Genomic DNA, 22,640 nt, shown 5'->3' with positions numbered 1-22,640 from the left:
ACACCGATACATTGTATAAAGTTCATATCAGCATCCGTAATCTTTTAGAGTATAAACCGCTATATTTTCCTGATCGAGGTGAATGTATTATGATATTTATTTGGTTATTTGTTTGCCAATAACCTGTTCAACCAGTGTCTGTGGAAATAAACTTGCTGGTAGTTTTTTAATGATATTTTTTTCTTCTATTGACAAATAACATGAATGTGGTCAAAGAAGCAAAATCCAGTACAAATGCACCACACAACCTAACAAAGGGACCGGGCCGGTGTGGCCCTCCCCTCCCGGTTGGCGCAATGAACCGCACGCTCTCTCTCATCCCTTCCCATCATGCAGCGCTCTCGCCTGCTCCTCCGTCGAGCCGCCATGTTGTCGGACTGAAAGCCTGGGGTGTCAGAGAGAAACTGGGGCCGAAATCCGCGACCATCCACCCTCTCCGCCGGTGAGTACCACCCGGTGTCTTGTCGCTACAGCACAGGACGCTAATTATCCACTCTCCGGTGCGTGAATTATTGTGACGGCCGCTCTAGGAGGGGTTAAACCGGAGTATTTGTGAGGGAGAAGCGACTGCCTCCCCTGTCTACTGCCTGCCTCCTTCCTCCCGTTGTGTCGGTCTTCCGCTCTAGACAGCTCTCGGGCCTTTGTTAGCACCCGCGTCACGGGGACCTGTGGGGCTGCGAGGTCGGTGGACAGGTACGGAGCCGCGTTCACTATTAATAACAACATCATTATATTACAACACCGCCGCGCCTCTTACAAAACACTCCACGGAGCCCATGTTTGGCCACCGGTTCACCCGGGCTGTGTCGGGAGGCCGTGTTATTGTTGGTAGACATGGGCAGTGAACCCTCCATAACAGATCCGAGATTGACGTAAGTCAACGCTGATGCATGAAAATGTAACCCCCGGTTTGTTGTCACGACCGTTTTATTTTGTTGTTTTTTTTCCCCCCACCTTCCCTCCCGTAGCCGGTGTGTATTTTTCTCCGGTTCTGATGTGTCACGTCTGCTTTGGGGAGAAATGTGAGGTCTGTGTTGGGACACCTTATCTGAAGCTAGCTGCAGGTTGCTTGCTAGCATTGTCACACCCCTGTCTGTGCCCGGTATGCGGTGGATTGATCCCCGGTACTCGATAATGATTAACCCAGTTACATTATGGAACACGGCGCTCGTTTCCGGGTGTTAAATTAAACCTGAAGCACATGAAACCGTGCGAGCTGTGCTTTTGGGGAAACGGCTAAATGCCATGGATTTCCGGGTGTTCCTTACCTGGTTCGAGCCTCTGTGGTGGAGCTAGCATTTCCCTGCTCGCTGAATGAAGAGAAAACGGCACAGCAAACCCTTCTTTTTTATTTATTTATTTTATTTTTTATTTATTTTTGTTATCATCGTATTTAGCCGGTTAGCTCGTGGCTTTGTGGAGGGGGTGTGTTGGTTTCAGCAGACTTGAGGGAAAGATGCACGGAGAAGATTCATAACGTGAGGAATTCTCTTGTGAAAGTAATTAATGTATATGGCTCCGTGTAAAGTGCTGCTTGTAATTTCCTCCTGGCCTATGGGGACACTAATGTGAAACTGGTAATTTTAACAGAGATTAGAGGTAGTTGGTTTAGTGGAGGCTGTAAAATACAAATTATATCCCTGTGACTGCTGACAGACCCTAAGGCGGTTGTGTGTCCACAGTTAAACACAACCCAGGAGGGATTGATCCAGGCACGCTGCTTGTTTCTGGGGTTTAACGTTGCACAGCATTAGCTGGTGGGGTACTGGCAAGCACCTGGGATAGGTACCGTGATACGCTGTGTAACGTCCCGAAAATATTAAAACAGAGTTGAAGGTGCAACTTTTGATCTAGGGCCTGGGATGTCTAAATTTATATACTCTGCAAAATTTTGGTGACTGAGTGGAGTCGAAACATTCCTGTTTCTAAGAACGGTAATTGCACATTTACGTGGGTGTTTGTTATTGAACACATTGACACCTTCAAATACGTTGAAAACCAAAGTGCATGTAGTTTGTTTTGGGTTTTTTTTTTGTCACTCACGTATACGCTAACACAGTACAGCTGCCACAACATACATATGGGTCACCTACTACTACTACTTCTGTCACCGTATATTGTGTTTTGGGCTGAAAATGGTGATGTAGTATTGTAAAGAGAAGTAGAATAACAACACATTGTATTTTTATTGCACAGCACTGCTCACAATCCCCTGCTTTGAGTGTCAACAACCCCCTAATAATAAAAAACCCCAACCCAAAACAGTTAATAATAGCATTACTGCTTTTCCACTCATCTTTAGTGTCAAGGGATAAACAATAATATCAGGGTTTCATCTGTATTGGAACATGCTGATAACTTTTTAAGAAATATTTTTATACTTTTACTCTTCATGAGGGATTAATGCAGTAAATATTTGACTCGTGGACTTTTACAAATGTTTTGGAAATAAAAATAAGTTATCCTTTTTCCATTTTTGCAGTGTAACCAGTTGTTTTATTAATATGTCCAAAATATAAATGTTTATTGTTGTCAATCAGCCAGTTTATTAGGTACACTGCACTGTTTGTAATGCAGTTTGAACGTGTAGAGGAGCATTGATTATGGTTCACAGTGCTGTTTGTGCTGAGAGGTGTTTCCATATTAATACGACCGCCACTGATGTATACATGTTGAACACAATGAAGGCCAAACATTACCACCCTTTACAGCCTCCAAAAATGACCGTAAAGTTGATTTATCTCTGGTTCTACCATAACAGAAAATGATTTCCTTCACGACGGTAGATTTATTGCAGAGAACTGGCAGCTGATTGTGCACTCCAGTGGTATCCAACATCAGCTGTAATAGGGTGAACGTCTATGACTTCTATAAATAAATGGCTAAATGTTATTGTGCATAACATGGAGATTGTGTTAGTAGATTCCCATGTGGGGGAATAGTTTTTACTACGGCCCATGTTATATTAGTTGTAGATTTATTGGAAGTGGTGTGTCAGTACAGTAAGTTATGCTGACTGTTGTTTGACTGGTTGGGAGCTTAGTCATGAGGTGGTTCCCCTGGTTAACATCGATTACTTTATTTTTCATCTGGCTGCATGTCGGTAAATTACTATCGCTAATTACACCATTACTCTCCTGTTCTGATTATCATAATGGTGTAATTGGCGAAACTAATTTCAAAACATGCAGCCAGATGAAAATGAAAGTTTCTACCTTTCTCAACACTTCTTGCAGCAGCAGACAGAAAAATCTACAATATCTGAGTACAAACATTAGCAGTCAGTCTGTTAGCTGTGTTGCTGGGGGGGGGGTTATGGTGACCAGTATTGTGATTTTTAATATAATTAAACAAATGAACTCATCAGTCTACTTGCTTTGCTATCAAGCAAATGAAAACTAGTCACGAATGATGTTTCTGTGTGTGTTTTTCCAACTTACAATCTTAAACTTGCATTTTAAAAAAAATGGCTCCCATCAGACATTGCGGTCTGTGCATCTCAAAACGTGTTTGGCATCTGCGCCTACTGTTGCGTCCCTGACGTCAGCTCTCGTAGCTCGCTCGCATGGAGGCTAGCAGCTCGTGAGGATTCATGGTTAGCATAACTGTGCCGTTCTATGTCGCCTGTATAAAATAAGGTGTAGCTTAAGTGTGTCTGGTCTAACACCGGAGTGGCGAGCCTGTATTCATGGGCAGGCATTGCATGGGGAACGGGCAAAAAAAAAAAAGTACCTGGGTGGCATGTTTGCATCAACACTGACGAGCAGTGGAACCAAAGAATAAAGATTCAAGTTACTGGAGCTCCATATGCTCTTTTATTGAGAGGCGTTTGCTGGAATGGGCAACGCCAGTGTCGTCAAGTGTTTAACGATGGGGAAATTCCTCCCTCTGGCACCCTGAGTGGGCACCTGAACCTCCTTGTGATTAGGCTTCCCCCTATTGATTTCCAATGTGGAATATAATTTGCTTCCTTGTTGCATTTTCTTTTCTTTTTTTTTAATGCTGTAAAATGTAAACAGTGAACAACAAACGCCTACGCGCAGGTCGCTTTTAGAGAGGTGTGGTTTTAAAAAAACAACAACAAATCAAACAAAAGGTGACATTCGGCTACCAAACTGTCTGTTGTGTCAAGATATAAGGTGTGCACCAGCGTTCCGGTCTGCTCCACTAATGCTATATTTAAACTTTCAAAGCTTGACCACCCCTGCTCGTAGGTCTGGACCGACATAGCAGGTACTGCCAGGTAGCATTTCACCTGACTGGAAACAAGGACTTCAGATATGTGGCTGTATTGTTCTGTGTTACACTCACGCATGCTGATGTCAAGATAAAAGCTGTCAAATGGCTTGAACACTTAATATGTCTTGTGCACAATAGTAGGGATGCATCTATCAGTCCTGGTGCAGATACAGGGTTTTTGGATGTGGGCTGGCACTGAGAACTATTACAAAACCAGCGTTTGATTAATAAGCCCTTTATCTCACTGTGCCTGAGGGAAATTGATTCAAACCATCCTGTAAAGGGTTTAGGCTTGACCTAAACATTGCTTTCCTAACGTTGCGAAACAAAATAATTCCGGAGATTGTTCCCGCCTTTCCTACTCATCAAATGACAGTGTGGCGTGAAACCAAGCAGAGCAACAGAAATTGAAAGTAAAGAAAATAAACCAAGTGAGGGGGGGGGGGGTGTTATGCTGCGTGAGTGTGAGAGAGAAGTTTTATATGAACAGTTTAAAAAAAAAAAGCAACATATCCTGAATAAAAGCCTGCTGATGGTTGTGAGTGCAAACTGAGGAATCTGACCAACTCCACCGAGCTCATTCTTGGGGGGAGGAAGGTTCATATTGTGTTTAGTGTGGAAGTTTTTTTTTCTTCTTTCTTTCTTTTTTTTTTGCTTCAGCTAAGATGATGTCAAAATGATGTGCATTGTAAGCAGTGATTTGCTGTAGTTGCAGGACCGCCACAGGTTAACACCACAAATGAATATAATCACCTTCGGTGTCACTACAAAACAGCTGCATACCGAAGCTGCGAAGGCCAACAACCATGTCAGCGGGGAACCCGGACCACACAGACGAGTCAAGTTGATTGTGTTCAGTTTCAGTTCCGTGAAGCAGAAGTCGATGCATCATTTTTTGCTTCCTTCTGTACCAGGTACAAAACCACATATATTTGGAACAAAAATCATGTGAGAAAAAATGTGATCCAATTCTGGGCAAAAAAAAAAAGGGATTCAGTTGGGGGTGGGGGTGGGGGTGGGGGTGTATTTTGACTGCTACTGCTACTGTTAGAGGGAATGTTGATAGCCCCCATCAGAGAGGGATGCTTTCATTGATTAAATTAGGGATTCTGTCAGTTTCTGCTGACCAATGACAGACACTTATTGATTATTAATTGTAACCAAAACTATGAATGGGCATGGAAGAGTGTCTATGAACCATTCAAGGTACAGTTTTTGTTTTATTATTTTTTTTTTCACGGGAAAAGGTCAATGCTCAACGTGTATAACCAGCATCAAAGCCTGGATCTCCCATGTAGACAATTAGCAGTCATTCTTACCAAAATGAATAGTAAATAGTCTGCTGAACAGATTGATAAAACAAAAACACAGACACACACATGCCCACACAGAAGTATTTATGGACATTTCTGACAGCCCCCCCCCCCCCCCCCCTGTACATCTTCCTCCTGTCCCCTAAAATGTAATTATAATTTGATCACCCTCATGCTGCCGCCTCAGTTCCGTCAGTCAGTTGCGCCCTGTCTCATAGTTGAGGATCTGTTAGTCCAGTTATAAACCAATTTTTTTTAAGTTAATCATGTAGCTTAGTACGAATGCGATGCAAGTTTTAATTTAGCACCTGGATGCTTTTAGCACACAATGCTGGAGGCAACACTTCGGTTTGCCCGAACATTTCATAACGACAAAGGCCGGTTCAGCCAGTTTGCATGAAACCATCCATACACTGGAAAAATGTAACTGAAAGGCTCGATTTTCCAGTTTTCAAGGCCTTATACTTAAACATCCGGTGGGGCGTTAAAGAGTGCTACAAGTGCTGGGTACCTGAAGAGAAGCAGAGATGAATTAATCAAATTCTTAATGATTTGATAGAGATAACAATACTGCAGAGCTATCTCCAGGTGGTGTACTCTTCTCTAACTCTACACATGTAGTAACAAGCAGAAATGTGAACTATTGGGCGGTGACTGGCCCCCCATCGTCAAAAATGAGTAAAATATCAACATGGTATCACGTGATTATATTGAAAGTTGTGTTTCCGAAGAAGTCCTTTAGTTGTGATGCGTTTTGCTGCGGGCTTTCAGAGTTTGACGTCGTCAGTCAGCAGAGCATCTAATGTGCTCACCTCATATATAGCCGTATTTGAAGATTGCCTTTCTTTGTTTGTTTGTAGCCTCTGAGGCTTGACCATAACCTTGCGCTTCTGCTTAGCCCTCCTGATGTTCCTCTCCACTGCCCAGTTCCTTGCCTCCCTCGGTACCCTGGTTCTGCAACATTCATAAAACAATGTCAAACAATTTGCATTTCTGAATGGCTTAAAATCCAAGTTCAGGTTCAGAATTGCTGCTTTATTAATCCCCAGTGAATGCAAATGTAAGTCTCATGGATCCTCGTGTAAATAGAGCCCCTATCTGTCAGAAGTGAGAGGGTGGAAGGTTGTTGACAATCTTTCAAATTATTTTCACCCTTCGATCTCCATAAAGTTTATTTGACCTGAATGACCCAACCAGATGTTTCTGTCCCCTCCCTAGGACCCAAACACCGGTCAACACTCAGATTTTAAACAATGAGAACACACGTTTTTCTTAATCAAGTAGGGCCTCGCGTGTCTGTTACGCTCATCATTTATCCTGTTACCATTTGTCAACTGTTAATTTAAGATGTGTGTAATTTGGATGTGGGATTAGCTGTAACTGGAGGCCATCATCAGGAATTATTGCGGTCATAGTAACGGCAAAGCCACAGTGAATGCGTAGTTATTTTTGTCAACCGTACGTAGCAGTGAATCGGATGGGTCGAGGATATGTATAACCGAGTAATACTGTGCTGTAGGGCTGCAACTAACGACTATTTGAGTTGTCGACTAGTCATCGACTATTGAAACGATTAGTCGACTCATCGGATAATTATTATTTTTTTCTTAAATTTAGCATGAAGTTGATTTAATTATTTGGCAAATGATAATAAACAAGAAAGATGGGTACAATGAAAAATACATCTTTTATTGACATTCATTAATTTCAAATGCGTCTGGCATAACGCTCAAGCTCTCTTTTATAGCGAAAATATGCTTATAATGTACAATGTATGTCATAAAAACTGTATTGGCTTGAACGTTACTTGAATCTCACCGAGGCGAGTCAGACTCCGTTTCGTTCAACTGCCCGACGGGCTTCTTTAAATGTTCGTGCATCACTGCCATGATACGCACGGTCTGCTCTGCAACCTCTGTAAGTAGTCTTTTTAGCCACCGTGTCCAGGCTAAAATGCCACCAAACTTTCGAAGTTTTGGTACGCGTACCTGATGTTGACGCCGCGTTCCTGTATGTTACCGCTTAGAGACAGAGATGCTATTGTGCATGAGTGACTCTCGGCAGAGATTATCATCAAGTGAGATGCCTCACTCTGTTGGAAAAAACGCGTGTGGTGACAATAGTCGACGATGGCATTCATTGTCGACTATTTCTATTATCGATTTTTGTCGACGTCGACTAATCGTTGCAGCCCTACTGTGCTGCCAGTTACTAGCAGTCCACTTATGATATACAACTTGCTATGATTTACTCTGTATCCTGACACCTCGGAGCTCTAGTTCAAAAATATCAAATTCAGATCGTTTTGACTGATATTGTGACATGATTTTTTTTTTCTCCGTTATTTTATTTTGACAGGGAAATGCATAGAAATTCTTACGGTATGGGTTTTCTGTACCTAACAAAAAAATTTGTTGTAAGTCTTGCAGAATATCACTTGTAGGCTGGCATATCTCTGCAGCACCACAATACTTCATTTAGCACTTTTTGCCTTCAGCAAATATTGTACCTCCTGCGATTTGGATATTGCACTAGGACATACTGTATTGTGATTTCAATGTATTGTTCAACCCTACCCAGAGCTGCCTTCTCCCTGCTGCTGCTGCTCTTTCTGTTGCTACACAGACAAAAAAAATTTGCAAAGTACGAGCAAAATTCAGATCGAGGGCTGTTGATGCATACCTACCATCTGACATAGGCAACTTTTGCCAGCTTGCTTGTCATTGTAATAAATTGTCATCTAATTAATCTGACATTTAAAACAGGCTCACCGTGACTCATTTTACGAAGTTTCGTTGTTACTAAGTTTTTATTGTTTTGCTTCTTGCTGGCTGGTTTTCTCCTCATTGTGTTTGAAGAAGGCAGGATGCACACACTTGCTCATTCATTCATGATTGGAGCCAGGTAGCTGGGAGGCTACTTTCTCGCCTGCAGAACACACAACACCCCAGTGTATTAATATAATCATTGCAACAAAGATCAGGTGAGAGTAACCTGTGTACCCCCATGGTGCCCTCAAGACATCTGGAAAAACAAGCTGTGGTTGAAAAGGTCCTTGATCCAACTTCATGAGAGTTGTAATATTTTCTTGAAGTTGGCTCGGAGAGAGGTTGATGCATCTTCACGGTTCTTTGTAGCAATATTACTGAGAGGCAGTATTAATATTTAATCTGCCTCCATTGATCTAAATTGGTTGACAATCTTGTCAAGATAATGCAACGTAGTTTAACTGCACAACAAACTTCAGGCTCTCTGAAACAGTTGGATCATCCTTTTATTTGCTCAAGTGTCCTCAACTAATCTTCCTAAGATCAGCATATCTGACTGAATACTAAAGATCGGTATCTTCTAGAAGACAACTGATAAAGATCAGGTGCTTTCAGTAGCGCGCTTTACCAGCGATATTCTGTCAAACTGCAAGCATTGCCGCAATAATAACCTTTTAAAACAGTTGCATGCATTCTGTTTAAAAAGTGTGTGAATCTGAAAAAATATATGGCTTCTGGTGAGGGACAAAGTTTGGATTTCAAGAAGGCTTATCTTATCTTGATAGTCTTTAATCTGGGGCTCAAATATTTGAATTAAATAGCTCATGTAACAACTACATTTAGCTGCTACAGCACCGGAACGACGACGAATTCTATTGAAGATGACAGTAAGTCTTGATTGTGACATCACCAATCAAACATTTAGTTTCCTCTTTTAACAGTGAATATGTTCTGTGTTTCTCTCAGTGGAAATTCCACCTATTTTGAGTGTTGGCACATAGTGAAGAAAAGGCCACCTTGGGCAAAAAAAAAAACAATAATCTGAAATTTTGTACACAAGATTGTTGTAATCTTTGCAATAATTAATCTACCACCAATTTTTTGTCTGTGACTTTGTGAAAGGGAAGACTGGAGTACTACACCGGCAGCTGACTGTAGGATCTGGATAGTAAACAAATAAATTGTATTGACCCAGAATGCCTTTGACTGGGTAGTGACAGATGTAATTCTCTCCTGACAGGCTGTGGTGGAATGAGCAGTGTGTGTGTGTTGAAGAGGAAAGCAGTGCTCTGGCAGGATTCATTCAGCCCCCACCATAGAACTACATCTCCCAGCATGCCTGTGGTGCTGAGCAGCGGAGGACATGCCCCTCCAACAGGGCAGACCCCTCAGGCCACACCCCCCAGCCAGCAGGTACTACTCACCACCTATACATATGTGATACAAAGACTGCTAAGTATGTGGTTACCAGAAGTGTTCTGCTGGTTATTTACTACCATGGCCTTTTAACTGCTAGCATCCTGAAACCACCTCAGTCTGACATCTTGATGTTGGACCAAACCAACCATAACATCACCACTAAACAACTGAAGAATGGTTTATTGAGAAAAGGTTGTGTCTGTACAGGATTTGGCTCAGTGGTTCTCATGACTTCAATTATAACCGTCTTATCCTATATGCCTTAGAGCTTTTTGCGACTTTTTGGCCTCCTAGTTTTGTTAACCCTGGGCCTAGAACAAGAAAAACAGCGCAGCACCTGCTGCTGAAATAAAAGCTGAAATAGCCCCTCATACCTTTAGAGTCCTCAGTTCAACGGCATCGTAGCTTCCAAGTGAGCTGTGAGCAGAGGGTTATGGATCTAATCGAACATGTCAACAAAATGAAGGCAGGTGATAGACTTACCTGCAGAAAGTTAGATATGCCCCGCCATTTGGAGTAGAACCACCTGAGAGTGGCCATTAGGGAAGTGATGCAAATCCAGGCTCAGTTACAAGTCCTTCTCCCCGAGGCGCTCCAGCAGCATGTGACTGCAGATTCCGGTCGGAACAAAAGCAGCACATCACTCATCACTAGAGTGTTTATTGCAGCTGATATGAGACCTTACTTGGTCCTAGCTGGTTGTGACTGAGGAAGAATGATGCCCTCCGGCTCCAAACCTTGAACCGTTGATAAATTGTGACATTTAAAAAGTAGTTTGTTGTTTAATAAATATGGCTTTGGTTGATTAGTCACTGTTGCGCTTTTAAACCAGTGGAGAGGGTCAGGCCTGTGTTAAACCCCTCTGACAGTTAAAACCTAACAGCCCCCTATCTGTTCCATCTCTGCCTCCAGAGTCTCAAGTCTCCTGAATGAGTGTGTAGTGAGGCTTCGCTTCTTGTCAGCCGCCCTGGTCTTGTGGCCATTTCTGGGAGGGGAAATACTCCTTTTCTCTTGCTTGTACTGCTCTCTGCACCCGGATGTCAAACCTGTGCCTTGTTTTTGTGTGTGGCTTTGCAGACTTTCCTATTTACAGATATCTTTCGTTAAAGTTTCCCTTCTACACTGTATGGTTGAACTATACATTGAATATACATGACGTATAGTGAGATGTAAGCAAGGAATATATTATTGAATCATCCCACATAAGTATTCAGTTCATTCTGAAGTAGACCCGTCTCATTCCGTCCCTACAAATGTGTCTGAATCGCTTTATCAGGAAAGCCCAAGTGCAGCAGTGGGAACCGATAGAACTTCTACTCCACCAGGAGTTGCTCATCACTATTCAGAGGAAAACAGCAAAGTGACTGATATGTCTGAGAAATGTCTTACCACACCATTTAAGGCTCAACCGAAGGTTCCGTACGCATGTGAACCGCGAAACTTTGATTCCACCGAGAACTAAGGCTTATATCGGATTGGGAAGAGTAGAGGCAGGAGTACAGTGGTGACCATAAATGACAGGAAAACACAGAAGCGACTGTGTAATCGATCATTGCAGTTCATGCTAGGGACGCCGAACCGTTCCACCTCTAATGTGTGTTGATTCTAATCATTCAGGCCTCAGGATAAAAACGGCAACACTGATTAAGACATGGCACTCCGATTTCACAATATGGTTTCATCATCAACTCTGAATATCACTAAGAAATATCACACATCCTGGCCATAACTGGGAGTGTTGCTCAGGCCTCTTCCGTGTACCGCGATGGTGGTATAATATTGGGGTGCGTGTGTGTGTGTGTGTGTGTTTCAAGGGTGTGGCAGGTGCTGGACGTTCCCAGGACGATGCCATGGTAGACTATTTCTTCCAGCGGCAGCACGGCGAGCAGCCCGGCAAACATCGCTGGCCCACTGGAGACAACATCCATGACAGCCAGGTGTGTGTGTGTGTGTGTGTGTGTGTGTGTTAGTTAGTCTCCCCAATGCTTTGTTTGTGTCAAGTCACCATTGGTTTTATTTATTTGATTTACTTCTGTAAATCTAGCGCTGAATTACATACCTGTACATGGATAAAATCACGTGATTTCATTTCCTTAAAATAATTTAAGAGTGGATCAGATTCTGTTGCTAAAGTGCTCAAGAAAACATTGAAGTAATTGAATTTACTACATTTGGAAAAAAACAAAACAAAAACCCAAAAACGAGTGCAGCTTTGAAATGGAATTGCGTTTTCTTCGAACATCTGTTGTAGCTTTGGCTGCTTCAGTCTTTTTGCGAAATCATACCTCAAGCTAATGGTAATTAAACGCTAATTAAATTGAACTTTATACCCTTGAGTCTCAAAGATCTATCTTGTTGCTGTTTTTGTTTTCAGGTACGATCAATGGATGAGCTGAACCATGACTTCCAGGCTTTGGCTTTGGAGGGACGCGCTATGGGAGAGGTGAGGCTTCAGGGGTCAGATATCATTGAAAACCAAGGCCCTGAGCTCAGTGACGTGTTTTATGTGGACTGAGCCTCGGCCTCACACACCTGACATCTGTAGCTTGAATAGATCCGCCGATAATGGAGCTTATTCATGGTTTAAACTGTTACATAAACCTGCTTTAAAATTTTGGGCTAAAACCACTGCATTAGTCAGATATTGAATGTCAAACTTAAAATGCCTGCTCTGCCTTTTGTGACTTGGGCACCTGGTTGAATAGACACATGATGAATTACCCCACTGACTTGAATAACAGGAAATCCAAGCAAATAGAAATGGATCAGTTACTCAGGGGAAAGCCTTTGAGCGAAGAGAAGTGTGGACTGGGGCCATTGTTTTCCAGAATGAATAGCTCTGAAAAACGAGAAGTGACTGAGCAGATTTAATTTGAGCTGGTTAGAGTGTCTGCTGGCGTTATACCTCCAGGTTTATCATGTCGGGCGAGTGAAAATTTCCTCTGGCATGTTGAATGAAGTGTTGATCCATGTTGGGTTTTTATAACCCTACATGTTTTTCATCTGCCGTGTGAAACATGAGACTGAAACGTGCTGTGGTTCTGAAGGGGGTCCCTCCTTTTCTTTTGCTTTGCAGAATATTTGCACGGTGGTAAATGGCTAAATTGATTGAGCGACCTTTTTTTTTTTTGTCTCTAATTGTCATGTGCTTAACTAATCCAGTTAGAACAGAACTTTTTTTTTTTAAAGTCAAGGGTCAGCGCTCTTGCAGCAGATGACGGAATTATTGCATAGAACATTTGAGCATTGGTTGCTAGACACCAAAAAGTTAACAAAATACAATTAAAAAGGCTTGATTAACTCTCTACTCAGTGTATGTGGAACACTTCAGTCTTTTCTGCTCTCTGCCCATCTCTCCTGTGTCTCTGTAGCAGTTGCTAACTGGTAAGAAGTTCTGGGAGACAGACGACTCCGGGAAGGACGGCCCAAAAGGAATCTTCCTGGACCAGTGGAGGGACAGTGCATGGGGGGCTTCAGGTATGAACCAGTCTGATTTACACTTGTGATAAGGCGACAGTGCAGGCTGATATGAACTCAGGAACCTTGTGAAACTTTGCGGGTGTGTTTTTTTTCTTCTTGTTCTTCTTCTTCTTCCTCTTCTTCTTCTTCCTCTTCTTCACAAACACATCAAGGAACAAGTAGAACAATCGCTCTCTGGCACTGGAAAAATCTATATTTAGATTATGTCAGAATCAAAAGCTGATGTCAAAATGAAATCACCCTCATGTTTTTCCTGATGATATTTCAGGTTTCTGGTGTGTCATATCAACACACTGCAGTTATTTCAGTAATCGTAATGAAAATAATGAATATCGTTGCTTTTCCGTCCTCACCCCACTTTGAATTGGTTCTCTGCTACAGTGTTAATTTTTTCTCCTGGTAATACACGGCTGCGTTAGATTGCATCTTTCTTGGACTTGCAGGAGTTTCAAAGCTTTTCCATTAAAAGTATTCGCAACGTCTAATCTGCAGACATTTCCCGAGAAGCAACTCAAAGAAAAGCACAAGCTAGTGTAGCAATTACACAAACCGAGTTCAGATTGAAGGTTGCGTAAAAATATAAACCTCAGGGTCTTAAAATTCAGCTATTAGCGCAATATTAATCTAACAAACAATTCCTTGAACAGTTAAGTGAAATTAGGAGGGATTGAAACTATGTATCCACACATTCCTCACACTGTTGAATCCTGCGGTAGTTGCAGAAAAAAGCAGCAGCTGATGGTTGAATCCACATCCAGCCGTCGTGTGAAAGCTGACGAGAACATCAGTGTGTCTAATGGACAGCAGGGTAGCAACAAGTAGCAACAGAGTTTAGCCGAGTCTGCTACAGTCTTCACGGTATCCACGGTATTTTGACTTTTTCTTTACCATCTGACTAGTGAATGTTCTGACCTTTCTAATTACTGCAGTCTGACAGGCTGGGATGAAAAAAGCCCGCAACACAACAGCAGCTTCACTCCCATCATGGGGAACTGAGCAATTGCTCGTTTATTTATTATGTTATGATTGTGTAAGGGAGCCGTCGACACCTCGGCCTTGTTAATGGAGTGTACATGTGCTAAGTATGTGGATGTTTCCATCCATCACTGCATCTTTTTTTTAACAGTCTGTCTTCTCTATGCTGCAGATCACTCAGTGTCTCAGCCAATCATGGTGTCCCGTCGGCCAGGGCAGGGTTTCCATGGTGGCGGTGAAGTTGGGGTTGGTTCAGTAATGTCCCCGCGGTCTGAGAGTGGAGGTCTTGGAGTAAGCATGGTGGAGTACGTCCTCTCCTCCTCACCAGCTGACAAACTGGATTCCTGCCTTCGGAAAGGACCCTATGTGAGTCTTGTCTCTCTTCACTCGTCACACTAATCTTGGTGGTGCTTCTATTCGCCACAACAACACGTATAGTTGAATGCACAAAATGTCTTATTTTCTGCGACCAACTTTCAATTTGGGCAGTGTTGTCTCTTGTCTTGTTCTTGTCTGTCTCCTTCAGCCATATGACCTTACCTCTGTGTGTGAGCCATCTATCACTGTCAGGCTACCAGCAGTTATATTTCTTGTCATCACACAGGGGCAGCGGGACGGAGAGGTGGAGGAGGAGAAGCGAGAGAAGCCAAAGGCAACGTTTGAGGGAGAGAAATTGAAAGAGTTGACAGAGGGCGAAGGTGACGTCATCAACGATGTCATCAACCCTAATGGACTGCCAGTGCAGAACGGCCTCGATGTTGATGTCAAAGAGTTTGGGTAGGACTCAGACACAGCACAGATACACGCGCGCGCACACACACCATCTTCATCTTTACGTGTAAACTTAGCTTTTCCCTCTTTTTCCGTGCTGCAGTCGCCCCCCAGGCAGCATGCCACCCCCTGGCCCCGAGGGTGACCTGCTTGGTGGTCCTGGGGGCGTCGGTGCTGAGGGCTTGACACCCTTGGGAGGAGGTGGAGGTCCCAAACCCCCTGAGGACTTTTCTGGTGTTGAGCAAGGTGGTGTCACCATGGACCCCATGGAGTCTGTGATGGAGCCCCTTCAGTTTGACTACAACTCCCAGATGCAAATGGACTCTGCGCCCACTGTGGGCTTATTTGATTACACGAACCAGCAGCAGGTATGAACAAGCAGAGGAGCTTATTAACAGTTTTCATTAGTTCAGTAGGGGCCTTAGCTCTAATGGCATTAAAATGTGATCCGCTTGTTGTGAGCAGCTGTTCCAGAGAAACAATGCCCTCGCAGTGCAGCAGTTGACAGCAGCCCAGCAACAGCAGTACGCCTTGGCAGCGGCGCAGCAGCCTCACATCGGTAAGAGTGTGTGTCTGTGTGTACGTAAGCTGACCTGGAGTGTCTCCAATGTTTTTCATGATTCCATGTGTTTGACCGTGGCATTCATTTCATGCTTGACGTATTTCCCATCATCTGGGTGTTCTTAACTGATGCAAGATCCCCTTTCTTTGGCTCCCCGGGCCTTGTGTTTGTTGTTCTCCCTTCATTTTTATGAATCCTATCCTTTTATTCTGGAGTTTAAATGAAGACGCTCATCACCACGTTCAGCTTGACAGAATAAAAATTTGTTTTTGGATCCAAAGCTCACTAATTATCAAACATCTTTGAGAGTGAAAAGTGATACTTCATCCTCATTTGAAAAAAACAGATAGTGATATGCTCACTGGTTCTAGAACAGATTTTTCTAATGCTGTAAAGGAGATGACATTAAACATCGAAGTTCATTTTTGATTTTTCAGATTTTTTTTTTTTTTTTTAAGTAAAGCCTGTTTTAACTTGAAGTCATGTGTTTGAAAGGTAATAGGAACAAATACATGCATGTAAAAGCTGCCCTTGCAGAGGGAACCTTCAGATTAGAGGCCTGCTGTACCCCCTGAACCCCCGCTGCCTCAGCAGTGGAAAGGAACAGAAAAGATGTCAGCGATGCAACAGAAACAGTGAACCTGTTCTCTGTGTGAAATAAAACAGTTGCAAGTGACAAGTCTGGAGGGTAGAAGTTTGATATCCAGCTTCACAAGCTAGAGTTTGATTGTTGATGCGTTAGTGCTTTGTACGGTTCCTGATCAGATGACTCATTTATTTCTCCGTGTGCGCTGAGTTTTTGGAGGAAAAGACTGCAGAGTGGTTACTAAAAACACTTCGATGTTGTTGTATGGGGTTAATATTTATCAGGCTTCCTCTGTCATGACTGTTCAATGGAAAGCATGTAATGCCTAACAGACTTGAAGTTTGTTTCAATGCTATGGTCATGCTTCAACCTGTCCAGACTCTGGCTGGTTTTGACTGAAGCGTCACACCACCATGTTGTAATGTTTTACTGATTGTGTTGTGTAAAAAAATAAAACCTTTGGCCCTGCTTCATCTGTTCCCGCCATGTGCTGTCAGGTCTGGCCCCGGCCTTTGTGCCTAATCCTTACATCATCAGTGCTGCCCCACCAGGAACGGACCCCTACGCAGCTGGACTAGCAGCAGCAGCTACACTCGGTGAGACCTGAATGTTTTGCAGGGTTTCCTCAGCAATGAAATATTGCTGGAACTATTCAAGTGATTCAAATCCTCCATATTTGATGAGATGCAAACATGCTCACCAAAAATGATTTGTGTTTGCGTCCAGGCCCGGCAGTGATGCCCCCCCAGTACTATGGAGTAACCCCCTGGGGGGTCTACCCTGCTAACCTTTTCCAGCAGCAGGCCGCTGCAGCCAACAGCTCGGCCAATCAGCAGGCGGCAAGCCAGGGCCAGCAAAACCAACAGCAGGTCTGTTTGCCAGCCGCTTGCCAAGAATACTGGCACACTGACGCCACTGGCTGAAGTTGTCTTGATCTGTCTGTTGCGTATGTGCTAGTTGAGATTTGAATGTAATCTTAGAGCAGCACATGGATTAAACATTGTCTGCTCCCTTGCGAGAGCTGTCCTGGCTGTCTGATCTTCCACTTTGTGTGTTTCTGTGTAGGAATGTGGTTGTAAAAACAAAATCAAGGCTGTAATCTTCTTTGGGATTGGTTATCCTGGTGTTTTTAAACCTCTTGATGTATTCATTTTTGTGCCGGTAATGACCTATTTTTATGTACCTCATAAAGGTGATGCGTGCTGGGGGTAACCAGCGACCTTTGACCCCCAGCCAAGGTCAGCAGGGGCAGCAGAATGATCAGCTGGTGGCAGCGGCAGCAGTCAACTCTGCCCTTGCCTTCGGACAGGGGCTCGCAGCAGGAGTCCCTGGTGAGTGGTCTTGCTTTGCCAGCAGTCCCCATGTTTGGGATCATTGTGATTTCTTACAGATATCAGGTCAAGTGGTTCTTATCTGTTGTTAAATGGAGTTTCCAGAAACTGCAGGCTGAGATCAGTTTGGGCAGATTGAATATCTCGTTGCTGTCTTATTCCCAGGGTATCCAGTTCTGGCCCCCGCAGCGTACTATGATCAGACAGGGGCCCTGGTGGTCAATACTGGAGCGAGGAGTGGCCCCGTCCGCCTCATGGCCCCCGCCTCTGTCATCATATCTCCCTCCGCAGCACAAGCAGGTAAACGGTGACTCATGTAAAGCACATGTCCCCCATAATGTGTGTCCTTCCTCTGCTGCTCCCTACTGGCAGCAGGGCGAACGTGGTTGTTATTCACATGAATCACTGATCACATGTTGTGTCCTAAAAAAAAAAAGAAGTTCTAAGTGCTATTATGAGAGTAGGAGAGGACCTTTTAATTCTACGTTTTGCACAGGGTTCCTACAACTCATTTTAATGCAGACGCTATTATTGAGGGATTCAGTTTTCACTTAACTTGCTCCCCCTCTGCTGTTGTCTGCCCCTCCAGTTGCTGCAGCAGCAGCGTCAGCAGGCGGTGCCAATGGGGGTCTGGGTGGTGGGGCCAATGGGCCCTTCCGTGCCATGACTTCCCAACAGCCTCAGCAGCAGGGTGGGCCTGCTGGCGCTCTGGGTGGGAGCTCCTTCTATGGATCGTCCTCCCTCAGCTCCTCCTCCCAGAGCTCCTCTCTCTTCTCACAGGGCTCTGCCCAGCCCGGTCCAGGTTCAGCCTCTCTGGGCTTCAGCCAGCCCGCCTCCTCCTCTCTGGGTGCCACACTTGGGGCCACACTTGGAGGCTTCGGCACTGCCGGTAGGAACGACTCTGTACAGATTATAAAGTGACTCTGCTGAGGTGTCTGACGTCGGTGAAGCATGATTGTTCAGCCCAATCTTGTCTTGATTCAGTCGGTTTCTTGTTGATTGGCTGATGGTTGTTTTACAAAGTAAAAGACTAAATCAAATACAGATTGATTTTTCACTGTTTCAACACATGCCTGAAGTAATTAACATCTTTTCCTCCCTCTAGTGGCTAACTCGAGTGGAGGCAGTGGCTCCAGGCGGGACTCCCTGACAGGCAACAATGAGCTGTATAAACGCACGCCCTCCAGCCTCACTCCCATTGGCCATGGGGGCTTTTACAATGGCACCTTGGGCTTTAGTCCTTCTCCTGGCCCAGTGGGTATGCCCCTACCCAACCAGGGCCCCTCCCATTCTCTCACGCCCCCTCCCTCGCTGTCTAATCACAGCTCCTCATCCAACCTCAATCTGGGTACGTGGTTGCACCTTGTGTCATGTAATCTCTGTCAGTTTAGCTTCACATGGATGTCTGTGTGGTCACCGGTGACCAGATGGAAACACTGTTGGTGCAGCAATGCCAGCACCTTTGTTTCCTTGTGTGACTGAGTATGATTGAACTCTACCTTAAAGCTTTAGTCCATCGTACTTTCATGTAAATTAGCATCCTATGTATACACGTATAATATATCTGTGCAGCTCCTACGGACTTCCTAAATGTTGTCGAAGCAAATGGATCAAAATTCCTATCATGAAGCGACTCACCACACGAGGCTGAAAGCAACTTACAGATGCAACATTACCAGTGGAGATGAGAACCCCTGAATGTGGATAAATGATTTAATTGTGGGCCGCTCATAATCAGATGTTGTCATACTAAATGAATTCGATCGTGACAGTCAAACAAGCCAGTTTCAGGGGGTTGTGCAACACTCAACACAATTTATTCACTGTTTTTACAGCCTAAAAGTTAACAACTGAGTAGTGTACAGCAGAGCCTATCATGATTGTGAAGTCAAGAACTAAGAGCCTGACATTAGCTCTGCCTCAGCGTTAAGCCCATGTCCTGAATGGCGACGTCTGAGGTTTCAATTTAGATTCTGTTTACATGCAATATGAATAGAATTTTTCATACTAAACAGAGATGCCCCGTGTGTGTTATGCAAGTAAGTCTGCATTTGTTCTGGAATAAAGAGGTGTTTTTGTTTCTAAAATACCAAACAAAACAAAACAAAAATTGTTCGCGAACTAAACTGCTGTTCCAGCTAACGTGATTTTCACCCATAACGGCAAAAAATGTGACAGCAGATTTGTGAGGCGGGATGTTTGGAGGGATTAATTACAAACTCAGACTTTTCATTGCCGCTCATGTTTGTGCTCGGTGATTGACAGTTGGCAGACTGAAGTGTAGAAGCACGCCACTTGTAGTGTGTGAGACATCAATTAAACAAACTGACAGAGCCAAGTTCGCTCTTCTCAATGACTGATGGATTATCTAGCTTTGGCAATTTTAAAGATGCTACAAATATAAACTGCATCACACGGCTTGTTTGGAAAGGAAGAAACTGAGGCCTGGTACATTCAACTACCCAGAAATGCCCGTCTTCTTAACCTCGTTACTCCACCAGCAAACACTGACGCGTGTACAATCAAGCGCCGCTCTCTAGTTTTTCTTCAAGCTGAATCAGGAAATCGGTTTTAATTAACTCCCCAGTGTTCACAGCAATTAGTGGTTTCACCAGGGCTGCTCGATTATAGCTCAGTCACAATTATTTTAGTCAATGATTACTACTGCGCGTTGTGACTACATTTTTAAAATTTTGAAACTTCATACTGGGTTTATGAGACAAGGACCGCTCGAGCGTAATTGTGAAATGGAATTAATCAGAATAATTTTCAGAAAGCGGAATTTTACTTGGAATTCTGAGCAGTTGTACAGCCCTGCGTTTTCCTTAACTGCGGTTTTAATGCTTTGCGTGGAGCCAGAAGAGGTCATTTCTCTCCAGCGTGGAGCTCCCTCAAATGGGATCCAGTGCTGCCACCCAGTGCTGCATGCCTGAGCTACAGAGCATGAATGTGATGATGTAAGAAAGGTTTTAAAACTGCAGTGCCATCAATTTGAAAAGAATCTATGCTAATCTGTGCAAGTAATTATCTACATACTTGATATTCAGGGCAGTAAGTCTGAGCAAAATTAAAGTTCAGGTGACTCATGCTTTTAAAAATTGGTATGTACCAAAGCCGACAAAAGAGAACATGTATTATTCATATCAGTTTTTAACAGAATTGCACTCCGAGAGCCAAGGCCAGTTGCCCACGCTGCTGTTAAATGCAAATTTCCAACTTAAACCATCATACGTCTGGATATATTCCCTGTTAGAGTATTAGATATATGTGAAATACTTTATATCAGTGCATTTGGTATTTCCTGATAAGTGATTGGCAATGTGGCAATAAAAAGCCTCTATCTGCCAATGTTAAAATGAAAAGAAGTCCTGGATCCGCCCCAAAATGTAATGGCTTTTCTCTTGGCCCATGTTGACCGGGTTTTATGAAAACGAGCTTGGGAGGGTTTTTTGTAATCCTGCTGACAAACAAATGGCATCAGACATCCCTCCTAGGTGGAGGTAATTATACTTTTAGACAGTCTGAACAGAACCAGTTCTAACAATCTGTTCCCTCACAGGAGGCCTGACCAACGGTAGCGGGCGCTTCATCTCTGCAGCCCCGGGAGCCGAGGCCAAGTACCGTAGCGCCGCCAGCTCAGGCTCCTCCCTCTTCTCACCCAGCAGCCAGCTGTTCCCGTCATCACGACTACGCTATGGCATGTCTGATGTGATGCCGTCAGGTCGAAGCCGCCTGCTGGAGGACTTCAGGAACAACCGCTACCCCAACCTGCAGCTCAGAGACATCGCTGGTCACATCATGGAGTTCAGCCAGGATCAGCACGGCAGCAGGTAGCCACAAGCATCAGTGACCCCGGCCTCCAGCACACACCTACACACCCCCACTGCTCCAGCGAGCAGGGGACACATTTACATGGAAGTATCCTGCTTAAGACGTTGCCTTGTAAACACCATACACTGAAGACCATGACCTGAGCAAGTTCATAGTCGGAGGAAACGGTAGTCAGATTAAGATGTGGGGTGTTTCGTCTCAGTCACGTTGTTGAAGTCCTACTGCGGTTTTTGCAGCATTTTAACGCTACGGACAGCAGTGGGAGTGTTGTAAAACGCTGCTCCAGCCTCCAGTGAGTGTTGCAAGCTCCATGATTATGACAAGTGTCACATAAATGTCTTGATAGGATTAAAAAGTAGGAGTGACATATTCGATCCCAACGTCAAATGCACCGTAAACCCTTTCAGGTTCTCGTCGTTTATGGACAGACGTGTATTTAAACTGCAATTTGAATGTTTTTTTTTTATTTAGAAATAATGGATGGAACACACCATTCCATGTTTTATTTCAGAAGGTTCATTTAAAGATGGGATTATTTGCTCTCCACTGTCTCCTCACACATCATTTAAAGCGTCTCAATGAGATCTGCCCGAATAATTTTGGTCAATATTGAAACTACCTTTTTAAATCAGTTTCTCAGTCCCACTCCTCCTTCAAACTTGAAGCACTTGGTTGTACTCGCCGAGGTTTTTCCCTCCGGTCCAAATTCTTGCTTGTGTTGTACGTCGCTTTGGACAGAAGCGTCTGCCAAATGAAAGTGTAGAATTGTAGAATTCTTGTTTTTCGTTGGCAGACTCCTTGAAATAAGAACGTTATGAAAACCAGAGCATCTGGAATGCCTCAGAATAGTAGTGTTATCTTGACTATCTTGTTTTCATAATCACTTGAAGCCCAAATTGTGCTTGAATAGAGTTTGATGATCCAGCCCTGCTCTGATCTAGGACCATAATAGTAGAGAGCAACCAAAAATATCAGTCCAAGAGACCCTGAAGCAAAACCACCCTGGTCCAGTTCATAGTTGAGGGTAAGATCAAAGTCCTCCTGTTCTGTTCATGTTCAACACACAACATGAACAGATTTTCTAATATTTCAGAGCAGCCATTAGGATATTTCCCAGTGTTTTAGAGAGGAGAGCAAATGTTTGTACAGTTGTCTCAGCTCCATGCTCCAGGGTGTTCCCAAGACTTGGCCACAAGTGTGCCTTCAGTGTCGAAGCCAATTAAAAGAAAACTCAGCTGAGTCACTCAGTTTAGCTGTTATTCCTGGTCACGCTGCTTTTTTCTGTCCTTTCAGTGATGTGAAGATAACACTTAAGGAAAATAGGACTGCTTTCAAAGCCACATTCCACATCTCCTGTGTGGGAAC

At 43.8% G+C, this 22,640-nt stretch overlaps 1 protein-coding gene across 1 annotated transcript in view; it reads left to right on the top strand.

The window, feature by feature from the left end:
* Window positions 1–296: 296 nt before the first annotated feature.
* pum1 (pumilio RNA-binding family member 1) overlaps window positions 297–22,640 on the top strand; it is a 31,738-nt gene continuing 9,394 nt past the window's right edge. The window contains 17 exon segments of the mRNA XM_086193049.1: window positions 297–442; window positions 9,561–9,582; window positions 9,584–9,733; window positions 11,554–11,676; window positions 12,114–12,182; window positions 13,111–13,216; window positions 14,367–14,560; window positions 14,799–14,971; window positions 15,069–15,333; window positions 15,431–15,524; window positions 16,611–16,709; window positions 16,840–16,982; window positions 17,306–17,444; window positions 17,610–17,744; window positions 18,034–18,333; window positions 18,550–18,792; window positions 21,004–21,274. Coding sequence (XP_086049175.1) covers window positions 297–442; window positions 9,561–9,582; window positions 9,584–9,733; window positions 11,554–11,676; window positions 12,114–12,182; window positions 13,111–13,216; window positions 14,367–14,560; window positions 14,799–14,971; window positions 15,069–15,333; window positions 15,431–15,524; window positions 16,611–16,709; window positions 16,840–16,982; window positions 17,306–17,444; window positions 17,610–17,744; window positions 18,034–18,333; window positions 18,550–18,792; window positions 21,004–21,274 — 2,672 coding nt within the window.

This window comes from Aulostomus chinensis, chromosome 22 (genome assembly GCF_037954235.1).
Source record: "Aulostomus chinensis isolate RoL2024-O1b breed Wild chromosome 22, RoL_Achi_v1.0, whole genome shotgun sequence".
Classification (NCBI taxonomy): Eukaryota; Metazoa; Chordata; class Actinopteri; order Syngnathiformes; family Aulostomidae; genus Aulostomus; species Aulostomus chinensis.
Note: the sequence above shows the minus strand (reverse complement) of the source record. Positions and strands in the feature narration are given on the sequence as shown.